The following is a 23,744-nucleotide window of genomic DNA, read 5'->3' as shown; positions in this document are numbered from 1 at the left end:
AAGTCACTGACAGTTTTGGGAGAGTCAGTGGTGCTGGGAAAGGGCTTTTCTTGTTTGAAGGGGTACAGGCCAATCCAACTGCTCTTTAGCTCAGGCTCTCACCCAGCTGGTGAGATGGTTCTGCTTAAAGCAGAGGCTCTAATTGTTTTGGGTTTTGAAACAGATTTATTTTTACATGTAACGTGGTTCCTGGTTATTGAGTCGTCAGGGGTAGGGAGAAGCAAAATGGGTAAGGGCTGCTGTGATTGCTCTCCTAGACAGTAAGAGGGGAAGGAGTAGACAGGGCAGAGCAAAGTGGTTTAGTGACAAACTGACTGTTTTCATAGTGTCTGGGGGTAGGGAGGAGAAGAACAGGTTAATGTTGTGCATACAAGATGTCAACATTACATAAGACAGTGAAGCCAATAGGGCCAGTTTAAGACTAAAAATATCCTTGTAAATAAAAATACAGGATCTGTGACAAACCCTCTCTTCCCTGCCACCTCCTGGCAAAACCACAGCCTTAATCATTTTAATGAGGATCGATTTAATATAGTTGTGAGACAGGGTACATCATTTTTACACAAGAGTACCCTGTCTGGAAAACAAGAATTCTGTTTCACTAAAGTTTTCAAAGTTTAAAAAGTTGTTTTTGTCCTGCAGTGGAACTAAGGTGACCACACAGCAAGTGTGAAAAATTGGGATGGAGGTGTGGAGGTAATAGGCACCTATATAAGACAAAGCCCCAAATAGTGGGACTGTCCTTATAAAATTGGGATATCTGGTCACCCTAAGTAGACCAGAGAGAGACCCTTGAATAGCTTCGAGCCTGGTGGTTGTGGCATTGCCCTCAGATGTCCTGCTCCAAAGCAGAGACTTGAATCTGGATCACCCACACCCTAGGTGAGTGCCTAACCATCAAGCTGTTGGCTATTCTGGGATGGAAGTGCTCTCATTTTGACCAGAAATTCCATCATGGACCTGAGAACCTTCCTGATGAAAATTTCATCAAAACTGAAACTTTTAGAGGAAAGGTATCTGTTTCCACAAATCAGCATTTTCTGATGGAGGGACAAAAAAAATTAATTGAAAAATTCCTGACCAGCTATTTGTATGTGTGTTAGAGCTTCATAATGATTAAGTAAAAGTCAGGGACTGGTTGTGGACAATGAACAAAAATTCGTGGAAGCCCACGACCAGTCCCTAACTTTTACTAAAAATACCAAGGGGGCGGGAAGGGTCGACTAACAGTGGGAGCGCTGCCGGAGGGGGACCATGGGGGCTGCTGCTCCACTGGCCCCAGGGTCTAGCTGTCTGCGGCTGCTCTGGCAGCCCTGGGGCTGACCACGGCAGCTGCTCCAGCCGCGCTGCTGCTCTTGCGGCAGGGGCTGACCCAAACCGCCCCTCCACTCCTGCTGCTTCAGCCCTGGGGATGCTGCTCTGGCAGCCCTGGGTACTGGCTGCTAACCACTGCTCCAGCATCCCTGGGCCTAACCGCTGCTCTGGCCCTGCCACTGCAGAAGTCATGGAGGTCCCCAAAAGTCATGGAATCCATGACTTCCATGACAGAATCGTACCCTTAATGATAACTGGATACACTTTGCTTTTAGCTTCAGATGTCCCCTGTTGCAGGTTTCCATTTCCATGATACTTTATATTTTTGTTTAGATGTACAAGTCTTGAGGGGTTTAGTACTAAAGGTTCCTTCTTCTTTCCCCTAAATTGGCATGCACTTACAGATACATCAGGAGATTAATTCAGCACTGTCACTTGTAAAGACACAAAACTCAGTGAGCAAGATTTCCAAACTGAGGCCTTGCATTATTCCCTTTTGGAAATATCTCTATAATTTTTGTTCACTAATTAATAACTTAAGGGTGAAACCCTTTCCTATTTGGTAGTTAGATGTGGCCTTTTATGAGACCTGGATGAGCTTTTTGTGCTGGCCTCCAATTTCAATCACATACTCACTTTCAAATGGAATTCATATAATATTAAATGCAAAAAACCTATGTTAATATAATATCTTCATAATTAAAATCATGAAAAGAAGAGATGCAAATGTTCCAACAGCAATATTAACTCAGCTGGATTGCACATCCTGTATGTTTCACCGTGTATCTTTTACAACAATAATGTATCAAGTGAACGCACTACATTTAGCCAGAATAAACAGGAATGGAAATGCTTAGCCATCCATGGGTATAGGACCCATGTATTTTAGGAGAGGCTCATTTAAGTTGAGCTGTACATGGGAGTGGTGGAGAGTCTGGGAGATAAAGAACTGTCAGTGGTCTTGATAGCCTGCCCTAGGACTCCTTACTCAGACGCCAGCTATGGCAGCAGCATGCCTTTGAGACCCTCCTTAGCTGGCCAGGAGACTTGAGCAATGCTGATGTGAGATGGGAATATAGTGATCCTGGGTAGGGGCTGGATGTGTAAGTTTTGGGCCCTGTCATTGTGGACAGAAATATAAAGCAAAACGTAGATTTTTACAGTAGACAAAACCAGGGTGAGGCATTTAACAACAACCTGGCTGGTTTAGTTTGCTTTAGGGTTTTTGGCTGACACAGAACTGGGCTAGTAGATCCATGTAGTTTCATACCTATTGGCCACACCTCTGGCTTGCCCCAGCTCCCTCCTGGAACAAGCTGCCATGGGACACTGCTTGTGCCATGTGCTTGCTGAACAACCGTGTTAACAGCTTCTCTGAAGCCTGGTTTTTGCAGTGGAGGTTTGATAATTCTCCTACGTTTAGGACCTACTACAACTGCAGAATGGGGGCAGGATTTGGCTTTAAATGTAGAAGAAAACATGTTACAGGAAGCATTTTTGGTGCATGCAAATTTAGATATCTGGGCATTTCAAAACCATCCTGTACAATTCACAGCACTAAAAGCCATTAGTCCACCTTTAAAACCTTTTAAAGGTTTAAAAGTCTACAAAAATTAAGTGTTCACACCTGATCTGTTTTTGATTTAGAGGCTGGCAACAAAGCAGCCTCTGAAACCATAAGAATTTTACATTTTTTGCAGATCTCAATCAATAATGGCTAAACCAATTCTTTGTAAAGAAAAGTTACTACATCTGGCCTGACAGCTTGCAAGCCAAGTTCCACACTTAAGTATTTTTGAAATGACCAAGATGTTAAGTCTCCCAAAAAAATAAAAGTTGGGACTGAACAGATGTAGCAGTTCCAGGTTACCTCAGCTTCTTTTATTATTTTGATGAGAAAAATCTGAAATGAAGAAAAGCCAGTATCTGTCAAATTGGTCAAGTCCCCTGAGCATGCTGGATCAGACCAGAAATGCTTTGAAGTACAAACCAATTTAGTAAACATTGATAAGATCAATTTCCATATAAGCATTCAATACTACAGCAAATAAAGTATATGTAAACTCACATATAGCAACTATATATTTAACAATTTCAAAATACTCTACCTGCTTAGAATGCAAAAATATCAATACATATCTTGTGAATTTTGCAGATATCTAGATTTAAATTAACAAAGGAGTAAATGAATTGGCGCTTGATTGAATAACCTTGTGTGAGAGTTATATACAGACACACAGTGAGATGGGTCAGAAAGCCCTAATTTGGAGATACTAGGTGTTTCACCTCTCATCAGTTCAAATCCAGGCCAGATGGGTAGTGACTAGTTGTTGATACCATTTGATGGCTTTAGGGTGCCCTGAAGTTAAAGTAACCATGTGTCTTGGTTTTGCCATGAGAGGCCTGGCTTTTCATATGATATCCTGGCGTCCCCCAAACTTATTTCTGGACACCTGAAATGTCTTCAATTTTAATTTAGACTATCAAAATTTATATATATAATATATAATAATAACAAAATAGATATTCAAGATGTACTGCTCTACTGAGCAGAATTTGATCTATGTCTACCAGGAACAAACAGTCCCAGGGAACTAGCTTTCAGTGTGATGAACAGTGTTCAGAGTGGAAAGAAAAGTCAAATGAATGTAGATACTGTCAAATCTGTTCTTTGACTCTCAGTGAATGTTATTGATATGTCCAGTGCATCATGATAAACTCATTCAGAACATTCAGTAAATGGAAAAAGTCCTCCACTCTGAGAAATATGCACATGCTGCTGCTGAGTCAGAAATGGGCAGTAGTGGTATCAGCACACATTTCTTTTGCATGTCTATTTTTTGACCCTAAAAACCACCACCACAGAAGTGTCTCCTTTTTATTTTGAAAATGTTCTCACCTTGCCTGAGATTAGTCATCTCAGTCTGGTTCCTAGTGGAGCCAGCAACACAGCTGGTTCTAACTGGTGTACTTGTTGACAGTATCAGCAAAGAGTCCAGACATTAAATGGGCATGGAGCTATAACTGTCCTCTAACTCTTGAAGATAGTTCTCCCACCATGTTGCACCAATGTGGAGAAGTTTGCATTTCCTCTGCCTTTGCGGTCCCTGTTGTGTGGCTAAAAAGGAGTTCAATCTTCAGTGCTTTGAATCCAGTATTTTTGAAGAACATTGAGTTCACACAGATGCTTTCCTAAAAATTAAAGCTATTGTATTTCCATTGTGTTCCCTCCCTACTGATGCTAAGATATTATGAGTTATCTGCTCTAGCTCATCCTCTAAGACGATTTCAGTGCTGATCTTGGCAAATGAAAAAAAAGCTACTAACGTTGTGCATGACTTCTCATTTTTGTTGTCCCTACAGATGATTTTAATAGGCAATTCATGGGTCACATGATGCAAATGAACCAAATACTAGGAGATGTGAAAGACCTTCTCAGACAGCAGGTACTGTATGAGGCTTTCAGCACGAATACCTCAAATCCAGATTAGAGCACTGCTTTGTGCAGCTTTAGGGCAGAATTTACCCAAGTGTGATGCTCCTGTACAAAGCTTTCTGTCTGTGCAGTGGGAATGAAATGACTCTGTAGGGGACCTACACCTTCGGGCATGTTGTGGAGGGGCCACTAGAGGTGGGGCAGGAGATGGCCCACTTATATAGCTCCATTCACCAGAAACCCCTCCATTCAGAGTGCAGAAGAGCTGTAGCTACTATTCTAGCCCATTGGCTAGCTAGATAAAGGTAGTCTTGTACATGAAAAGGAAACTAATTGCACTATTTGCCTCACTGGTGTGAAGTCGCTAGTGTTTTACTGATGTGCTAAATATCTTTTACTAACTATGGGCCTGATTCTGCAAACACTTTCTACAGCACTTAGGCCCCAGTTCAGCAAAGCATTTAGGCATATGCTTAAGTCTACCTCTATTCAGCAAAGTGCTCAAGCACATGCTGAACTGTAGGCACATGCTTAAGTCCCATTTAAATCCATGGGATCTAAACACATGCCTAAAGTTAAGCACCTACTAAGTGCTTTGCTGAATAGGGATGGACTAAATCGTGGCCATAAATCTTACCACCATGAGTAGCCCTATGGAAGTCAATGTACAATCTGTGTAGAGTAGTTCTCTACAGAAGGTGATAGGACTACTCATGCTAAGTAGCACCATGCTTGGGAGTAAGCATTTGCAAAATCAGACCCTGTCATTATAAGGTACTTTGTGAATGTTTAGTGATTTTATGAACATCTAGACAAGATATAATGCTGCTATGGGCAGCCAGGCCCAAGTTAGTCACCCAACTAATACATATTTTCTGTACCCTAAAGATCAAGGAAACAACTTTTTTGAGAAATACTATAGCAGAATGCCAGGCATGTGGTAAGTATTCCTGTATTGCCTATAAAATTAAGAGAGGACCATATAAGATTTGCAATTGTTTTAAAACAATCCTCACTGGATTGCCACGATTTGATTTATAGGAAGTATTGAAAAACAAGCCTATTCTTCTGGGCTCTAGGCATCTTTGACTTAAGTTAAAAATAGATTCCTATTGGGGTAAAGCCTAAAGCTTCCGCTCCCCCCAAAACCAGAAAATAACCAGTCAAAACCAAACAATACTCTATCTCATCCAAAACAAGCAGCCCTCATCATGCCCCTACCCCAGGAGCTTAGCCTTTTAGCATGCTGGGAAGGTAATTGCATTCAGACTATTTCAGACCAAGAGTCAATTCAGTTCTAGTGGAGAGCCCATCAAAGATTATCCTGATAGCAGTTCCCTCTCTTTTCAAGTGATGGTGTTCCAGCACCTTTGGTGACCACTGTTCTAAAGGTATTTCGTGCGAGGAGAGATGGAGGGAATCCCCAGTAGGAAGGTCAAAACTCACTATGTATGTAGTATTATTGTAGCTGTGTTGGTCCCAGGATATTAGAGAGACAAAGTGGGTGAGGTAAAGATATTACCTCACCCACCTTATCTTTCTAAAACCTACTATGTGCACCTCAGATTCTACCTGCATGCAGATCGTGGACCACCGGTGCCGCATGGTCCCTGGGAGATACACTGCTTAATATGCATGTTGTTAAGAACCTTAGTAGAATAGATGAACAAACAAACAGCCACTTTCGGCGCCAGCTTGCATTGCCAGGCTGATTTAGGGAATCTATATGAACCTTGCATTGAAGTAGTCTAATCCTGAGGTGACACAGGTATATGTATAGTAGCAAGATCTGTATTCAAAATAAATGGGCAATCTCCTGGCCAAACAGAGAGAATTATAAAAGCCTTTCTGAAGAATCCTGGGAATTCTAGCTGGGAATAGCTAGAATTCATAGCTGGGAATCCAACAGTTCCCCTAAATGTCAACTCTTTTACCAGCAGAGGACACACCCCCTTATTCAGAGGAGTAGGAATAATTGTTGCCAGATCTTCCAATAGCTTTTCCCACACTATCAGCCCCCCACTGAATCTCACCTTGATTAAGCTTCAGCTAGCTTAGTTTTCAAACATGTGAGACACAGACTAGAGCCACAGGAAGTTTCTTTAAAACCTGCACTGTGTTAATCAGCTGAAGGGATAAATTATATGCATTGGTACCATTCTGGCACCTGTCTCATTCTCCCAGATTTTTCCTTTCCCCCTCTGATCAGTCTCTCAGTACATGAAACAATGTTCTGGATACTCTGTCACATATTCAATATGCTGCCACTTGCTGCCTCCTCCCTCCCCTTTTTTCATTCCTCGTAAATTCTCATCTCTCTGAGGTGAAAGAATAGCTCTGTTTTTTACACTGAGGGCAGCATTGCTGATTTAGCCAGAGTAATGGCTCACCTTGTCTTTCCAATAGTACCATCAACCTATAATCCCTCTGGGACCTGTTCCCCATTTGTCCTTGTTAGGTCACTCTAACCTGCACTTATTGCTTTGCTCTGGCCAACATCAGAAGTTATAAATTTATAAATCTGCTCTGGGACTAACGCAGCAGAAAGACATTCATATCCCTGTGACATATGCAACATAGCCTTAACCTCCACTATTCTGCAGGTTCTTGATCAGTTCCCAAACAAAAGTCTCCTCAATCACAATCCAAGAAGTTGCTACTTCCGCAGACCAGCCAACGTAAAGGATATTTATGATGCAGAAACACAATCCCACTGCTGAGCAGTGGATTAAGTATCTCCTAGAACACTTGCCAATTGAAATGCATGATGGATATTTCCTTGAATCACTAAAACTGCTGTTCTTTCTACTCAAAGGTTTGGGAGCTACAAACTTTCCAACTCTGCCCCCAGTGCCCCCTAAACCCAAATGCGAAGCCAACTCCTGTTCCATTGGGGTCAGGTGCACAGAGACAGCAGATGGATTTCAGTGTGGACCCTGTCCCGAAGGGTTCACAGGAAATGGAGTTACATGCTCAGATATCGATGAGGTAAAATATTGACTTGTAAAAAGAAAAAAATCCCAACTCATTTCTCACATAAATGGGCCGCTGACTCTTGCTTTCTACACCATTCACTAACTGGATGCACACGGAATATTAATAAATCCTGGGCCCAGTTCTCCACTCCATTACACCAGAGGTATGTTGCCATGACTCCATTGTTGTCAGTGAAGTTACATGGGTGAAAATTTGGAGTTATACTGTGGTGACTCAAGACTACTGTATTTATTTTTCAAGTATCTGCAGTATGTATTTTCATTTTACTCCTCTCTGAATGTTACATCGAAAGGGCAGAGCTATTGACACAGTTATTGGGATTCCACAAAAAGATTAAATTTCATCAGTTATGAGGCAGAACTGCAGAAGCACTTCCTGTCGATGTGGATTTTATTTCTCTGAATTTCAGTGCTCATAAAAAGTTTCAGTTTAACAGCCTTGGAGACTGAAGTCAGTTTATTCACAAAATTGGCCAGATTTTCAATTCAGCTGTAAAGGTCAATTGCAAAGGAATAAACATTGGGATGGTGCCCTTTCTTGCTTCTTTATGATGTATAAAGAAAACCTAAAAGGATTATTTTTATATTTTTGTGGGAGGGAGAGTGGTTCTACATTAGAAAGTCAGGTTTTGTTCACCATTGGAGACTTGAGAATTAACAGATTAATGACATCTGAAAAACCAAGGAAATGAAACCTGATTAATCGAAAGAGGAAGTAAGAATTATTCAGAAGTGTTTAAAAAAAAAACAAAAAAACAAAAAACCCCACCACCCACACTTCCTTGGTCCTAATTTTCCACTTCTTTATACTGATTGCTGTTGGGAAAAAATATGGTGTAATGGAGCGGAGAATCAGGTTCTTTGTATTTTGGTTGGCTGCAGCACTTACTTAACTCAAAACAGTTTGGTGGGAGGGGAGCTTCCTTTGTTAAAAATTCAGCACTCCCACTCCCTTTCAACTGAGGGCTGAAAAAGCTCCCAACCCACATTTTCAAAAAGCCACTCAATAAAAAAAGCACTCAATATTCCTGATATTTTGAAGGGGGAAATAAAATTGTACACCTTCTTTGTATATCATAAAGAAGCATAAAAAAAGGCACAAACATTTACTTTTCAGGCAATATTTAACAGGCTTCTGTTTTTATATCTGCAGATTTATGTCTGCAGTTATTTGCAGACTGTCTAGTCACTTAGAGGGTATTTCTACACTGCATTGTAAACCCTCTGTGGGACCCAGGCTTGTGGACTCGGTGTTTCCAAGACCACGCTTGAGCATCCACACTGCATGGTAAACCTGGGCTTACAAATGCTGGGCCTGGGTTTCACAGCTATTCCTAATGCATCTATACTGCACTACACAGAGCTACTGACTCAAATCTGTAGTCTGAGCTGCGTCCACACTGCAAAACAGCAGTTTTTGGACCCAAGTCACAGTAGGACTCGGGCTCCCACCCACCCCACTAGCAGTGTCCATGGACCTGGATTCTGAGTATTTGCTGACCAAGTAAGACTGGTTTGTGTGCAGACAGAATGGGGCTTGGTCTGCAGTGTAGACATACCCATGGGGAGCTGCAACTGTGATTCCCAGCACAGGTGGACAAACTCTGCGAGCTCTGCTTGAGCTAGCACGCTAAAAATAACAGTGTGGCTGTTGGGGCACTGGTGATCGCTTGGGCTAGCTGCCTGAGCCCCGACGTTGAGTGGGCTTGGACTTGGGAGGCTAGCCTGAGCCGCCCCCCGTGCAGTAATGCTCCTGTTGCTATTTTTAATGCGAGGCTGTCTGTCTACCCGCACTGGGAATCTCCCCACCCAACTGCAGTGTAGACATAGGCTTAAGTGTTTAATCTACAGGTGTACATCATAGCGTCTAAGCACCTCCCAAGTAATTAAAAATAGAAATAACAATCTCTCTTTCTTCCTCCACAGCCAGCAGGAGAAATAGCTTGAGTATTTGATAGTTGTTTTGATTGCTGGTTGATGTTGTGTGTGCAAGTCAGAGAGAGAAGGTGCATGAGTCTATTTGTGTCCATTTATTAAAAGAATCTTATAGAGGGAAAACTAAGTTGAAGAATTTGAATGTATGTTGCAGTTACCTCATTTGTGGGTGGAGTCAGGTGCTTAAACATCACATGAATTGTGCCTACTGTTATGTCAAGCACAAAAATGGAGGTCTGGGTTTGTAAATCTGGTCCAATAGGCATAGCACAAACAGCTTCCTCACACTACCTTGCTACTCTGACTCAGTCCACACCTGGATGGACCTTGTCCTTACCTATGGTAGGTGTGCAAGGGAACTTCAGTCTCCAGAGCCTTCCCTGCCCTGGTGATTTTAAGAAAAAATCCTGTTACTACCACTGGAGCAGCTCCACCAATGGTAGAAGTTGTGGGAGGACTAATCCAGACTGCTCGCTAGTGTGTTCAACACGAGTGGTTCAGACTTGCTTTGAACATGGTCAGATCACCCAGTGTTAAAAACACAGGCACTAGTGCCCCACCATGGTGGAGCTGAGTTAGTGTCAGAAACAGTGGTGAAATTTTTGCCAAAAAGATATAGAACAGACACACGCCATGCCCATTCAGACCTTCACCTTTATGCTGATAGGGCCAATAAATTGCCAATCAATGTGGGACTTTTTCTTTACAAGAGCACGTCTGTTACAAGCTGGAATAATGCCTACAACTCATCTCACATAGGCCATCAAATGATAACTTTTGTTGGGCTAAATTAGTGTGGCCACCTTTTCAAAATGCAAAAATGGGACAAATACAGGAGCCCCACCCCCTGCTCCTCCTCTTCCCCAAGGCCCCGCCCTCTGGTCAGGCCGGAAGCTGGAACCAGGCATTGGTAAGAACCGCCCAGGGAGCCCAAGCTACTTTCGGGAGCCCTGGACCCTCTACTTCAGCAGTCCCTAAACTTTTCACGGTTGTGCTCCCCCCATCCCTTTCTGCACCAACCCCGCCAGAGCCGGAGCTGGAAGCAGGGCTACTGCTGGGGGTGGGGCCAGAGCAGAGCTGGGGGCCAACCGGGGCTGGGTGGTGATCACTTCCTGCCCCCCATGGGGCTGGCCTGGGCCCTGCCACCCCCCAACATTCCTCCACGCACCCCACAGTTTGGGAACCTCTGCTCTACCAGCCCTGGGTGGGGGGCTGTGGTGCCCAAGAGCAGCCCTTGGCCCATGTCCCCACCCCCTTAGGGCACGCCACCCTGGGTAGGTGAAGGGTCTGGGACTCTGGGGTTCCCCACAGCAGCCCGGGCTCCCTGGGCAGCTCTTACTACTGCTTGGCTCTGGCTTCTGGCCTGACTAGCGGGTGGGGCCTCAGTATAAGAGAAGGTTCAGGGGATGGGACCACAGAGGGGGCAGGACCAAGCCCCCCCACTGGGAAGAATGTGGCACTGCCCTTGAGTAGGCGCAGAGTGGTGCTGCAGGGAATCCAGGACAAATGCTGTTCCAGACTCATTCAGCCTGGTCCTGGGACTTGAAATGTACATTTTGGGACTGTCCCACCCAGTTAGGGATGGGTTGTCACACTAGGCTAAATGTGGGGTGCATTTGAACCAGTGGAATGCTCTCTATGGCCTTACCCACACCCAAACTGTCCAGTTGTCCAGGAAGGACACTTTACAGAGGGAGACACAATGATACGTTAACTGCTTCTGCACATCATGAAACCAGGGCATTTAAATAGGAATTTTGTATTCAATAACTGTTAAAAAGGAATCTAGAATTCCAACTGAGAGCCATCCTCATCCCTGTCTGAGCCTTGAGACTGTTAACATCTCTCTAGTAAGGCCTCTTAACATCAGCCCAGGAGGAAGCGTTGCTGATTTGTTTGGGGATGTACCGCACAACCTTAAAATATTGTCTTAATATGTATTTTGAACTGCATGTCTCTTCTATTAATAATGACATTGTTTGAGCTCCCTCTACTGGCTAAAAAGAAATCTACTTTTTCAAATCAGGAGCTACATTGGGCCTAATGAGCAAGATGTCTGTCTTACATTTAAATTCACATTGCAGATTATGCTTTTATAAAATCTTTTATTCTATTAGGCTCCAAAGCATGATTTATTTCTCCCAGTTTTGTGTTTAGTAGTCTGTTACAATATATATATATATATATATAAAATGTTTATATGTTGATTACTTCTTAACCTACCTTCAGTGAACACGGAGAGCAATTGATCACCATCCTCATTATAACAGCCCTTAACATATTTGAAGACTGTCCCTTTGAGTCTTCTTTTTTCAAGACTAAACATGCCTAGTTTCTTTAACCTTTCCTCATAACTCAGTTTTCTAAACTTTTATCATTTTCATTGTTCTCCTCTGGTCTCTCTCCAGTTTGTCCACATCTTTTCTAAAGTGTGGTGCCTATCTAGGGAGTTGAAAAATGAACATATTCAGGATTTGTCTGCCAATTAACAAATGGTGTTAGTATTTGACATATACTGGACAGGGGCAGGACTGCAACAGGGCATCTGCCATTTTAACTAATTCATTTTCAGGTTACGTTTTCCCCCCTGTATTATATCAAATACAAACAACAGCAAAACGGTGCTATTTATATGTGCATTGAATACAGGTGGACAGTCATTCCCCAGTGATCTAATGACTGCTGCTATTACAGGGCTTTCTACTTTTTTCGGTCATGTCCATTCAAGTGGTACTTGGTCAGACTTCAGCCGGAGTTGAACCCATACAACTGAGGGGAGAGTTGAGCTCATGGTTTGAGACTTCTAGGACAACTATACAATTCAATATTATTTAAGTGCTGCTTTAAAAGGCCATGTTTTGGAATCTGAGATCAACAGAATGCTATTGACTCACTGATGCAGGTTCAATGATTCATTTGTGTCTTTTTAGTGCCGCTATAGCCCGTGCTTCCCTGGCGTGCACTGTGTGAACATTGTTCCAGGCTTCAGATGTGAGGCTTGCCCCCCAGGATACACAGGACAGACAGTTCAGGGGGTGGGGATCAATACTGCCAAGAACAATAAGCAGGTGAGTGGCAGCCAGACACACCGCCATCTCTGGTGTGAGAGGCTGGTTTGATATCACTTCTGCTTTCCAAATACAGTTTAAAACAAAACTATTAAACATTCTAATTATTTTTCATTCAATAAAATTACAAGTGTTTTGGGCAGCCCAGCAGAGTGTAGCGTTATTGAATAGATGGCTACATCATTTTGTCCCTGACTTTAACAGCCATAACAACAGGTTAATGTGGGGTGAAGGAGAGACAGGAGAAAGCCTGAGCTAATGGGAAACATCCTGTAGGATTTGATAGAAAATGCCAAATTTTCTGTAGGTCCATATGATATCTTGTAAAAGAGATTTTTTTTCCTTCTGTAGATTTCTATAGGATGGTTCATAAAACTTACAGTAAAGTTGGCATCTTTCGTACAACTCTATAGACCAGATTCTGAGCTGAGTCCTGAGTGTCACTATAGTGGCAGCTACACCTCACATGGGCTCCCCTAGGTTCGGAGAGACTTCAGTCGGCCAGATCTGCCAGGTTCATGGCTGCTTCGCATTCCTATACGAATACAGCCCTATAGGTTTTAGTGTAATTTCTATAGAACCCTACTGGTTAAGACCCCATTAAATTCTATAGGAGTTTCTCAGAAGTATCACAAACAGACTAAAAAAGCAACAGAGCATATAGGTGAGAAAATTTAGTAATTGCTTCTTCCACATTGTACACAGTAATATGTTATGTTGATGTTACACTCATCATGTATAGGAAATTTAACAGGGCATTAGTTTAGGACAGACTCTATGGCAGGGGTTCTCAAACTTCATTGCACCACGACCCCTTCTGACAACAAAAATTACTACACAACCCCAGGAGGGGGACCGAAGCCTTAGCCCCTCCCCCCACCCCCTCCGAGTCCCACTGCCCTGGGTGGGGGGGGCAAAGCCAAAGTCTGAGCCCACCACCTGGGTGGGGGGCCAAAGCCGAAGCCCAAGGGCTTCAGCCCCGGGCAGGGGGCCTGTAACTTAAGCCCTGAAGCCCTCAGCTTTGGTCCTGGGCCCCAGCGAGTCTAAGCCAGTCCTGGCAACCCCATTAAAATGGGGTTGTGACCCACTTTGGGGACCCTCCCAACCCAGTTTGAGAACCGCTGCTCTATGCTGTTATAGATGGCCATTTTGTTTGCAGTTGTTAAGAGACAGTCTGCTTTTCCATCACAGATAAAACACAAAATAAGTAATTTTAAAAGAAAAAGTTAATGCCACTCTATTTATAGGGCCAAATTAGATTTCCTCTGAGGCTGAGTTATGCTATAAAAAAAAAAAAAGGAAGAAATGCGCTACCTCAGAAGCAGTGCCAAAAGTCATTATGCAGATACAAGGTCCATTAACTGGGAAGAAGTTCTTTGTAATTAAACTGGCTCTAAAAATATTGGCTGTATTAAACCAAACAAAAATTGATTTAGCATCACAACACTTCTGTGTGGTAGGGAAGTACCACTACCCCCACCTCACAGACTGGGAACGGTGGCACAGAGAAGCCAAGTCACTTGTTCGCAGTCACAAAGTCTGTAGTGGAGCAGGAATGTGAATCCAGGTCTCCTGGGTCACAGGCCAGCATCCTAACCCTTGGACCCCCCTTCCTCCATTTCTGATTTAGATTGAATGCCATATTGAACATGCTTGTTCATGTTCCCAAAGCCTTTGAAGGTGGTCAGTGGGTGATTTCCCTTCACACTTGGATCTAAGGTTCACTAGCTTTTTATTATAGACTCCTTATTTTGTTGTGTTAGGTCTGCTTGGATATTGATGAATGTAATAATGGCCAAAACGGAGGGTGCATTCCAAATTCCCAGTGCATAAACACCATGGTAAGTACCCTTTCATTTACTGTTTTCAAAACTGATCATTTACATCAGGCTGTGATTTGGATCTGTGGTTCTGGCTTGAGATAACCTCTGTATTATATCTTTTGACTATCTAAACAAAAAGAATCCCATCTCCTCCCTAAAAGTTAAAACACCAGTGTTTAATGAACAATTAGCATGGCTTTATGACAGATTTCAGAGTAGCAGCCATGTTACTCTGTATCCGCAAAAAGAAAAGGAGGACTTGTGGCACCTTAGAGACAAACAAATTTATTTGAGCATAAGCTTTCGTGAGCTACAGCTCATCCTCTCCTCTTTAGCCAGCAATGACAGCAGTCTTCCCTTCATCCCCTGCAGTTGCAGGGAGTTCTGGCAATTGTGCAAGTATTTGCGGTGGGGCATCCTCTGAAAATATACATCTTCACTCCCCACTGGGGGTAGCTGCAACAAGACTGGAAGCCAGCAATTCCTCCTGGTGCCCTGTAGGTAGGGGCAACCTCTCCATCTCTCTCTCTCAATCATCATAGTATATAGGGGAAGTCAGGGCAGAGGAGGAATGATACAGCTACCAAATAGTATAGGTGTTAAATGTAGCTGCTATATTACAGAAGAGTGAGCAGAGTGGAAGTAAAAGTGGAATGAGAGGAGTGAAAGGAGGAGAAAAGGCGTGGAAGCTCCTTTTAATACATTTTGGGCCTTTCACACCACTTTAGCCTACTGCTAAATGCTGTTTCACTATGAGATGGTCTGCTGTGTATAGCTAAGTAGACTCACACAAAAAGAATAAGAGAACCCCCACATTTAAATATTTAAGTTTATTGAGTGCTTCTGGTGATATCAAACTGCAAGCTCTGGGTGAGGTACTTTTACATAAATTAAGTATTATGTTACTAAACCCCCTTCCTCTGCTGAATATCTTTCTCTTTTTTTAACATCTACAGCATTTCTATCTGATGCATCTTCTGTCCTGTTACTAGACCAGGCATCCTTTAGAGATCTTCAACCCTTTTTCATGCAGTCTTTAGGGAGACAAGTGGGCCTCTGGGTAAGCCAGTTCTTGAAAAGCTCATCAGTGGAACAGACTGACTGTCTGCCCTGCCTCCATTAAGTATCATCTGGGTCAAGAAATGCTGTTTTAAAGGTTGTTTAACTCAGGGGTGCCCAACCTATGGCCTGCAGGCCATACACGGGCCACCAGAGCATTTCATAAGACCCGTGGCCTACTTCAAACACAATACACTAAAGGCTGATTCATTAGTGTTTTGCCATCATGTTGACATCATTTTAGTTTACACAAATGTGTAAACAGACAATGCTATACTTAGAAACAACCTATCTAAATAGATGTGAAACAAACTGAACTTAAAATATAAATCAGTACAGGTGACTTTAAATTTTATTAAAATATGTAGAATCTGTTTGGCCCACACAAGGTTGTGCTTAGGTTTAGTGGCACCACTGGATTCGGAGCCATGATACAGCTAAGAATACATTGTGCAAATCCCAAGTAACTAGCGGATTTCAGGAGTTGTGAGCCTGGGTGAACTGAACCCATCAATTTTATTTAAATAAAGGGGGGAAAGAATTGCACAAAGCACTGGATTTCGTACAGTCCTAACCACATGCAGATCTCAGCTAGCTGCCAATTTTCTAAACTATCACTCATGAATTATTTGATTTATACAATTCTCCATCTATCTCCACGTTCAAACTGTATGGCTTACTGCCATGAAATCAGATGGCACAAATGAAAATCCTAAACAAATCCAGACAAAACCATGTACTTCCTGGTACAGACAAAATACTACATATGTGGGTTATGAGTATGCTTTTCCAATCCACCTGGACTAGGTCAACTCTAACAGGTCACCCATGAGGCTTTGCTGCTTAAGAGTTAGGAAGTCATCTGAAACTCCTGATAAAACAAAGACTCACTATTTACACATAGGGCTGCATGTCTAGTTATGTCAATATATATTTGTTCCCTTTCTTGGTCTTTGAAAATGTTGAAAGTTATTATTGATTATGGTGGGGTTTTAACTGATGTTCTTGTTGTTGTTTTTTCACCAGACAGTAAAAGATTAAAAATAATTAAGCATGGGGAATAGAGAGCTCAAGACCAAATGAAGTGCCTGTGTGGGTTTATTACAGCCCATTAGTAAACCTGTCCACATCACAATACCCACCATCAGTAGCAAAGGCACTAACTGCAACATCCTTGCTTGGAATCTCTGGGCTTGTTTACGTAAGAAAGTCACACTGATGTAGTTTCAGTGTTATTTTAAGCTGATTTAGTTAAGCCAATACAAAAGGCTGCATGGACACTTATGTCAGTTTAAACAAGGTTTATTTTGATCTAATTTATGTCAAATCCTAGACATTGTCAACAGACAGAAGTTGTACCAGTTTAGCTTAAGTCAGTTTTTAAACTGATTTAAGCAAAACCAGAGCAAACTTTTGGTGGACACATTTATTTCAGCTTAAGAGCAGCTGGTTTCAATTTAGCTTAAACTTGTTCCCAATTAAGTGAAGCTAAACCAAAACAAGGCTGATTTATACCAAAATAAGAGTCCACACATGCTTTTCACCTGTTAAATTGATTTGTAATCTGTGCATAGACAAGGGCTCAGCAAAGAATGAACAGGCATGGAGATTGTAATATCCTTTCCCACCTTGAAGTTGGCTCATCCTGAGTGTGGGCTGCTGCTGGTACTCTACCTGTTCTCTGGATAAATAGGGGACTTTGGTCCCACCACAACTGTCAGTCTCACATGTTTGATAGCACTAAGTGCATGTGAAAAAATGTCTATTCACAAAGGAGCTAGCAAGACGCCACAGCGAACATGAAACTTAGCCTGCACATCATAAGCAAACAGTGTGAGGCAAATCACAGACACACTGTTTCGGGAAGAGGATTGCTTAATTTTAATGCAAAACAGTGAAACTCATGCAAATGATTGATTGTCTTTACAGGGTTCTTACCACTGTGGCCCATGCAAACCCGGTTATACTGGAGACCAGGTCAAAGGATGCAAGGCTAAGAGCAGCTGCAGAAATCGAGCCTTGAACCCATGCAGTGTCCATGCACAGTGTACTGAAGAGAGGCAAGGAGAGATTTCATGTACTGTAAGTTGATGATAGGATATATTTTAGGCTGCTCCAGAGAAACTAGAAAAAACAGTCCTACTGAGGCAATGAGCAGGATGTTTTAGGGCCTGTGTACACTTTGATCAGTAAAAAGGTGTGTTTGTACCCAGAGTATGACACACTCATTTGACCCAGTTACAAAACAGTCCAGTTGTGTCCAGATAGCAGACTCTCTCCCCTCCCCCCAGTACATCTACGTGGTAGCCAAATCTGGGTGGCTACATTTACCATGCTGCCTAGCAGCATTTGTAGGATTGTGTTCTGGAAAGTCTGCCTCTGCTATCTGAGCTGCTATCCTGTACGGTCTCAGCAGAAAAGTATGCCAAACATCAATGCGCACAGAGCAAGCATCAGCATCACGTGGATCTCTGGCCATATTCTGCTGTCCAGTGAGTTGTGAGGAAGGCTATCTGGTATATAAGTGTGGTTATGGGCTCCTGTCTACATAATGAGATAAGAGTATTCTGACCAGATTACTTGAAGATTGAGCATGTCAGATTAGATCTCTGGCGAGGGTGACACATAGCTGGTTGCTGTAGTTATTAGTCATGCAATGTGTGGGCACAAACTGTGCCACTAAAGGGGTACAAACTCAATCAGAAGTTTTTGTGTAGATGGAACCTTAAATACAATAGGCCTAATAGCGTAACCTTTGTACAGGCAGAATTTCAAGTGAAGTTCATTTCTTTTGCTACAAGGAAGACTAATATCAAGGCATTCATACACCAGGAATAGCAGTTCCCCCACTGTGTCTAAAAGAATGAAAACATCACAACCAATGCCTACTGCATTAAATAAAGATCTGTATTGCTCTTCTCTATGGTATATTTAAGAGATTATGAGGGTTTTTTTTCTGCTGTTGTAATGAAAGGGTTGGACGGATCTATTTACCTAGGAGTATTTCTATTTTTGTATGCAAGCATCAGATACGGAAGGAGTCATTTAAATTTGATATTGGTTAAAGTAATCTGAGATGCCAAAAGACTATTCCCTGTTATGTTGAACGTTTTCATTCTAAACCTATTTGTCTTTGTTTAAAGAGATGCAGTAGAAGGAATCAGGTGTGTGGAGATTCACTGCAGCAGAGCTCAATTCCATGTCTTTAAAGATGTCAGCTCTATGGGCAGGGTCTCTAGAATACTGCAATATTTCAGAGTCCCTTTCTGTAGCAAGGGTTTATAAATTCTGTCTATAGAGATCACTAATCTGCTTGGGCCAACCAATGGGAACAGCACCTTTCACTTCTTTCTGTGAAATAACCTGCTGGTTTTAGTCTAATTCTCTATGGATACGTTTCAATACCCCCAAAACACCATGACAGCTAGTATTTACCAGATTTGCTAGATGGCATTCTCAGTAGAGAGGCCAAGGACACAGTACATATATAGACTTTACTGCCCTTTCTACCCTGGGAGGTAGCAACTCTAAACCAAGATTGAAATGCATTGGTGGGACAGCATGAGGAAGCTATCCCTGCTAGAGTGTGACCAGAAGTGCTCCCTCACCCAACCTCAGTCTTTGAAACTCATCCAACTCATCACCCTGGAAGCAAGGGACTGATCCTGCATATGAATACCACATATGCTCTACAATTTTCTTCTGGGGTCTGAAGCTAAATCAGACATTTTTCCTTCTGCTATCCCCTCCCTCTCTGGCCCTCTAGGTGCATCTCAGTTTTAAGTATATTTATTTCAAAGAAAAAACTGGGATACTTCAAATGTCTGTAACAGAGAGATTTCTAGATATTGGTGCTGAGGACAGTCAGGAGAGGTCTGAAGTCCACAGGCAGTTTTACCCAGACATTTGGGTGTGCAGTTTCAGCAGTTACATCCACAAATTAGGTATTTTTGAGAACTGATAGCAATTTAGATACTTAAACGTTCGTATGCAGAAATGCCCAATTTGCTCGTGCAAATAATTGTGTGTAAAATATTCCAGAGAGATTTCAGACTTCTCTTTCTGAAAGTCTGGCCCTCAGAATATATGTTACATACTTTGGCTCTTTTTCCAGTGGGTTTGCATTTTGTTGTCTTTCAGGGAGACTATTGACCTCTGCTTCACCTCGGATCACTAATGCCTACCTTTTCAAAAGCAACCACTAATTGTGGATGATCACCTTGAGACACTGAGGATCTGAGCATCCACTGGAGTCATTTGGAGTTGTGGGTACTCAGCACCTCTGAAAATCAGGCCCTACGTGTCTGATGCTGGCAATCCAAAATTAGCAGATACATTTTAAGTTTGGAGCTAAATCTCAATGCCTACCTTAACAGATAGCGATGTGTGCTTGAATATATCATTATACATGTTAGTGCCTCCTGCACTGCATATTGATCCTTTCTGAAACTGACCTAGGGTCACATCTTGAGCATTGTTGTACATGTTTGCAAAGTGGAATCTTCAGTCTTTCTGTGGTTCTATACTAGTGTTTTCATTTGTAGTGTGGCATTGGTTGGGCTGGTGATGGTTATATCTGTGGAAAGGACATAGATATTGATGGCTATCCTGATGAAAAACTCTCATGCTCTGCTGATAGCTGCAGAAAGGTAGGAGGCTTTTTCTTTTTAATCACCCAGGGGAATGATAGTGTGGGGGCATGAAGAGGCAGTGGGGGAAACACTACGAAGTATAAACACTTTTGCAAGTTCTTTTATGCTTATTTTGTTTAAAATATATTTCATTAAGAAACTTTTGAGGTTAATAGTAAAGAAAGTCAGCCAGCCTCCAGGAGAGAGATTTCAAGTAATGTTGTGGAATGCTGGTCATATTTCTTGGGTTTATTTTTTGCTTAGGACAACTGCAGATTTGTTCCAAACTCAGGACAAGAAGATGCAGATGGTGATGGACTCGGAGATGCCTGTGATGAGGATGCAGATGGAGATGGAATTCCTAATGAACAGGTACTGTACACAGACGTAGAACATGGTTCAGGTTTGGAATCCCAGTCCAATAGGATGGAATGAAGTTGGTGCAAGGTGGGACGTTTCTAAACCTAATACAGTACCATTTTCCTAGGCGTGTCCCACTGCCCTCACTACATTTAGCCACCCGTACTCACCAGCACCTTCTCTAATGCACTCATTTCCATTTATACGATGCTTACATCAAAGACCTGAAAAATCACACTGTGACAAACAACCTTAACTCCAACCTACCAGTAAGAACATAAGAATGGCCCTACTGGGTCAGACCAAAGGTCCATCTAGCCCAGTATCCTGTCTTCTGACAGTGGCCAGTGCCAGGTGCTCCAGAGGGAATGAACAGAACAGGTAATCATCAAGTGATCCATCCCCTGTCGCTCATTCCCAGCTTCTGGCAAACAGAGGCTAGGGACATCATTCCTGCCCATCCTGGCTAATAGCCATTGATGGACTTATCCTCCATTAATTTATCTAGTTCTTTTTTGAACCCAGTTATGGTCTTCGCCTTCACAACATCTTCTGGCAAGGAGTTCCACAGGTTGACGGTGCAGTGTATGAAGAAATACTTTCTTTTATTTGTTTTAAACCTTCATCTGGTGACCCCTAGTTCTTGTGTTATGAGAAGTAGTAAACAACACTTCCTTATCTACTTTCTCTACATCAGTCATGATTTTATAGACCTCAATCAGATCTCCCCTTAGCCATCTCTTTTCCAAGCTGAAAAGCCCCAGTTTTATTAATCTCTCCTCATACGGAAGCCGTTCCATACCCCTAATCATTTTTGTTGTCCTTTTCTGAAAGTGTCAACATTATGTTTCAGACATAACAGTTCCATTATCATGAAATGGGCAGGTCTCACCTCCCAGAACTATTGTTACAGGCTGTCCACATATTGAAGAAGACAACTCTGCATTTATTTACCTGTTCATTTTTTCAAGGGTTTCTTGAACAACCATGAGAGCTAGGCACTCTTGTTTTTATTTAAATTGAAGTTTAGATTCTGTAGCATCCATCCAATAGCAGTGTCACAGAGTACACCATTCACCGCTTGTCTGGCGCCTCCTCCTAGCTGCGCTGGGGATTAGCTCACAAGGTTGACACCCCTTCCCACGGTTGTATACTGTCACTCTGTCTTTCTCTCTGGTCTGCAGCCCCGATCTTGATTCAGGAACCGCAGTATCCTCTTCATGAGTCAGCCCTCTGTCCAAGTCACTCAGCATTCTCCCCTTCAGGGGATAGAGCTTCAAAGTCTCTGTCACTCCCAGTGACCCCGACACTCTTTCAGTTCACTGCCCCACCAGTGTCACTTCCCCAGTGGCAGGTAGGGAACCCAGGCCTGCCCTCTACTCCAGGTTCCAATCCAGGGACCCACAACCCAGCAGTTCTGGGCTTTCCTCTCCCAGCACACACTGCTCCTTCCCTGGACTTATAGATTCATAGATATTTAGGTCAGAAGGGACCATTATGATCATCTAGTCTGACCTCCTGCACAATGCAGGCCACAGAATTTCACCCACCACTCCTGCAAAAAACCTCTCACCTATGTCTGAGCTATTGAAGTCCTCAAATCGTGGTTTAAAGACTTCAAGGAGCAGAGAATCCTCCAGCAAGTGACCCATGCCACAGAGGAAGACAAAAAACCTCCAGGGCCTCTTCCAATCTGCTCTGGAGGAAAATTCCTTCCCAACCCCAAATATTGCGATCAGCTAAACCCTGAGCATATGGGCAAGATTCACCAGCCAGATACTACAGAAAATTCTTTCCTGGGTAACTCAGATCCCACCCCATCTAATATTCCATCACAGGCCATTGGGCCTATTTACAATGAATATTTAATTACCAAAACCATGTTATCCCATCATACCATCTCCTCCATAAACTTATTGAGTTTAATCTTAAAGCCAGATAGATCTTTTGCCCCCACTGCTTCCCTTGGAAGGCTATTCCAAAACTTCACTCCTCTGATGGTTAGAAACCTTCATCTAATTTCAAGTCTAAACTTCCTGGTGGCCAGTTTATATCCATTTGTTCTTGTGTCCACATTGGTACTGAGCTTAAATAATTCCTCTCCCTCTCCAGTATTTATCCCTCTGATATATTTATAGGGAGCAATCATATTTCCCCTCAGCCTTCTTTTAGTTAGGCTAAACAAGCCAAGCTCCTTGAGTCTCCTTTCATAAGACAAGTTTTCCATTCCTCGGATCATCCTAGTAGCCCTTCTCTGTACCTGTTCCAGTTTGAATTCATCCTTCTTAAACATGGGAGACCAGAACTGCACACAGTATTCCAGGTGAGGTCTCACCACTGCCTTGTATAACGGTACTAAAACCTCCTTATCCCTACTGGAAATACCTCTCCTGATGCATCCCAAGACCGCATCAGCTTTTCTCACGGCCATATCACATTGGCGGCTCATAGTCATCCTATGACTCCTTCCTACAACTCCTGGTTTCGCTCCTTGCTCTGGGTGTACCAGCCTCAAGCCCTCCTCCCTGGGAGTGACTGCCCTTTGCCAGCTAGGGTTGCCAACTTTCTAATAGTACAAAACCGAACACCCTAGCTCTACCCCTTCCCTGCTCACTATATCCCCCCTCCCTTGGTGGCTCGCTCTCCCCCACCCTCACTCACTTTCACTGGGCTGGAGCAGGGGGTTGGGGTGCGGGAGAGGATGAGGGTTCTAACTGGGGGTGCAGGCTCTGGGGTGGGGCTTCAGGCAGTGTCAGAGAGTTTGGGTGCAGGAGGGGGTGAGAGGCTTGGGGTGCAGGAGGGGGCTCCAGGATGGGGGGGGTGAGGGCAAGGGATTCAGAGTGTGGGAGAGGGCTGTGGGTTGAGGCAGGGGATTGGGATGCAGGAGGTAGTACGTGGTCTGGGCTGGGGGTGCGGGCTCTGGGGTGGGGCCAGGGATGAGGGGTTTGGGGTGCAGGAGGGGGCTCCAGGTTTGGAGGGGCTCAGGGCTGGAGCAGGTGATTGGGGTTGGGGCACAGGCTTAACTCGGGAGGCTCCTGGTCAAGGGCACAGCAGGGCTAAGGCAGGCTCCCTGCCTGTGCTGGCACCACACTGCACCCTGGAAGCAGCCAGCAGGTCCAGCT

General features: G+C 43.2%; 1 protein-coding gene across 1 annotated transcript in view; it reads left to right on the top strand.

The window, feature by feature from the left end:
- The window catches only part of THBS4 (thrombospondin 4), a 54,122-nt gene that overhangs the window by 13,750 nt on the left and 16,628 nt on the right, over nt 1-23,744 (top strand). The window contains exons 5-12 of the mRNA XM_074952665.1: nt 4,678-4,760; nt 5,639-5,690; nt 7,566-7,738; nt 12,612-12,749; nt 14,513-14,590; nt 17,561-17,713; nt 20,176-20,280; nt 20,527-20,634. Coding sequence (XP_074808766.1) covers nt 4,678-4,760; nt 5,639-5,690; nt 7,566-7,738; nt 12,612-12,749; nt 14,513-14,590; nt 17,561-17,713; nt 20,176-20,280; nt 20,527-20,634 — 890 coding nt within the window. The remainder of the gene's footprint in view (nt 1-4,677; nt 4,761-5,638; nt 5,691-7,565; nt 7,739-12,611; nt 12,750-14,512; nt 14,591-17,560; nt 17,714-20,175; nt 20,281-20,526; nt 20,635-23,744) is intronic.

This window comes from Natator depressus, chromosome 5, assembly GCF_965152275.1.
Source record: "Natator depressus isolate rNatDep1 chromosome 5, rNatDep2.hap1, whole genome shotgun sequence".
Lineage (NCBI taxonomy): Eukaryota > Metazoa > Chordata > Testudines > Cheloniidae > Natator > Natator depressus.
The sequence above is the reverse complement of the archived record's forward strand: the minus strand, read 5'-3'. Positions and strand labels throughout refer to the sequence as shown.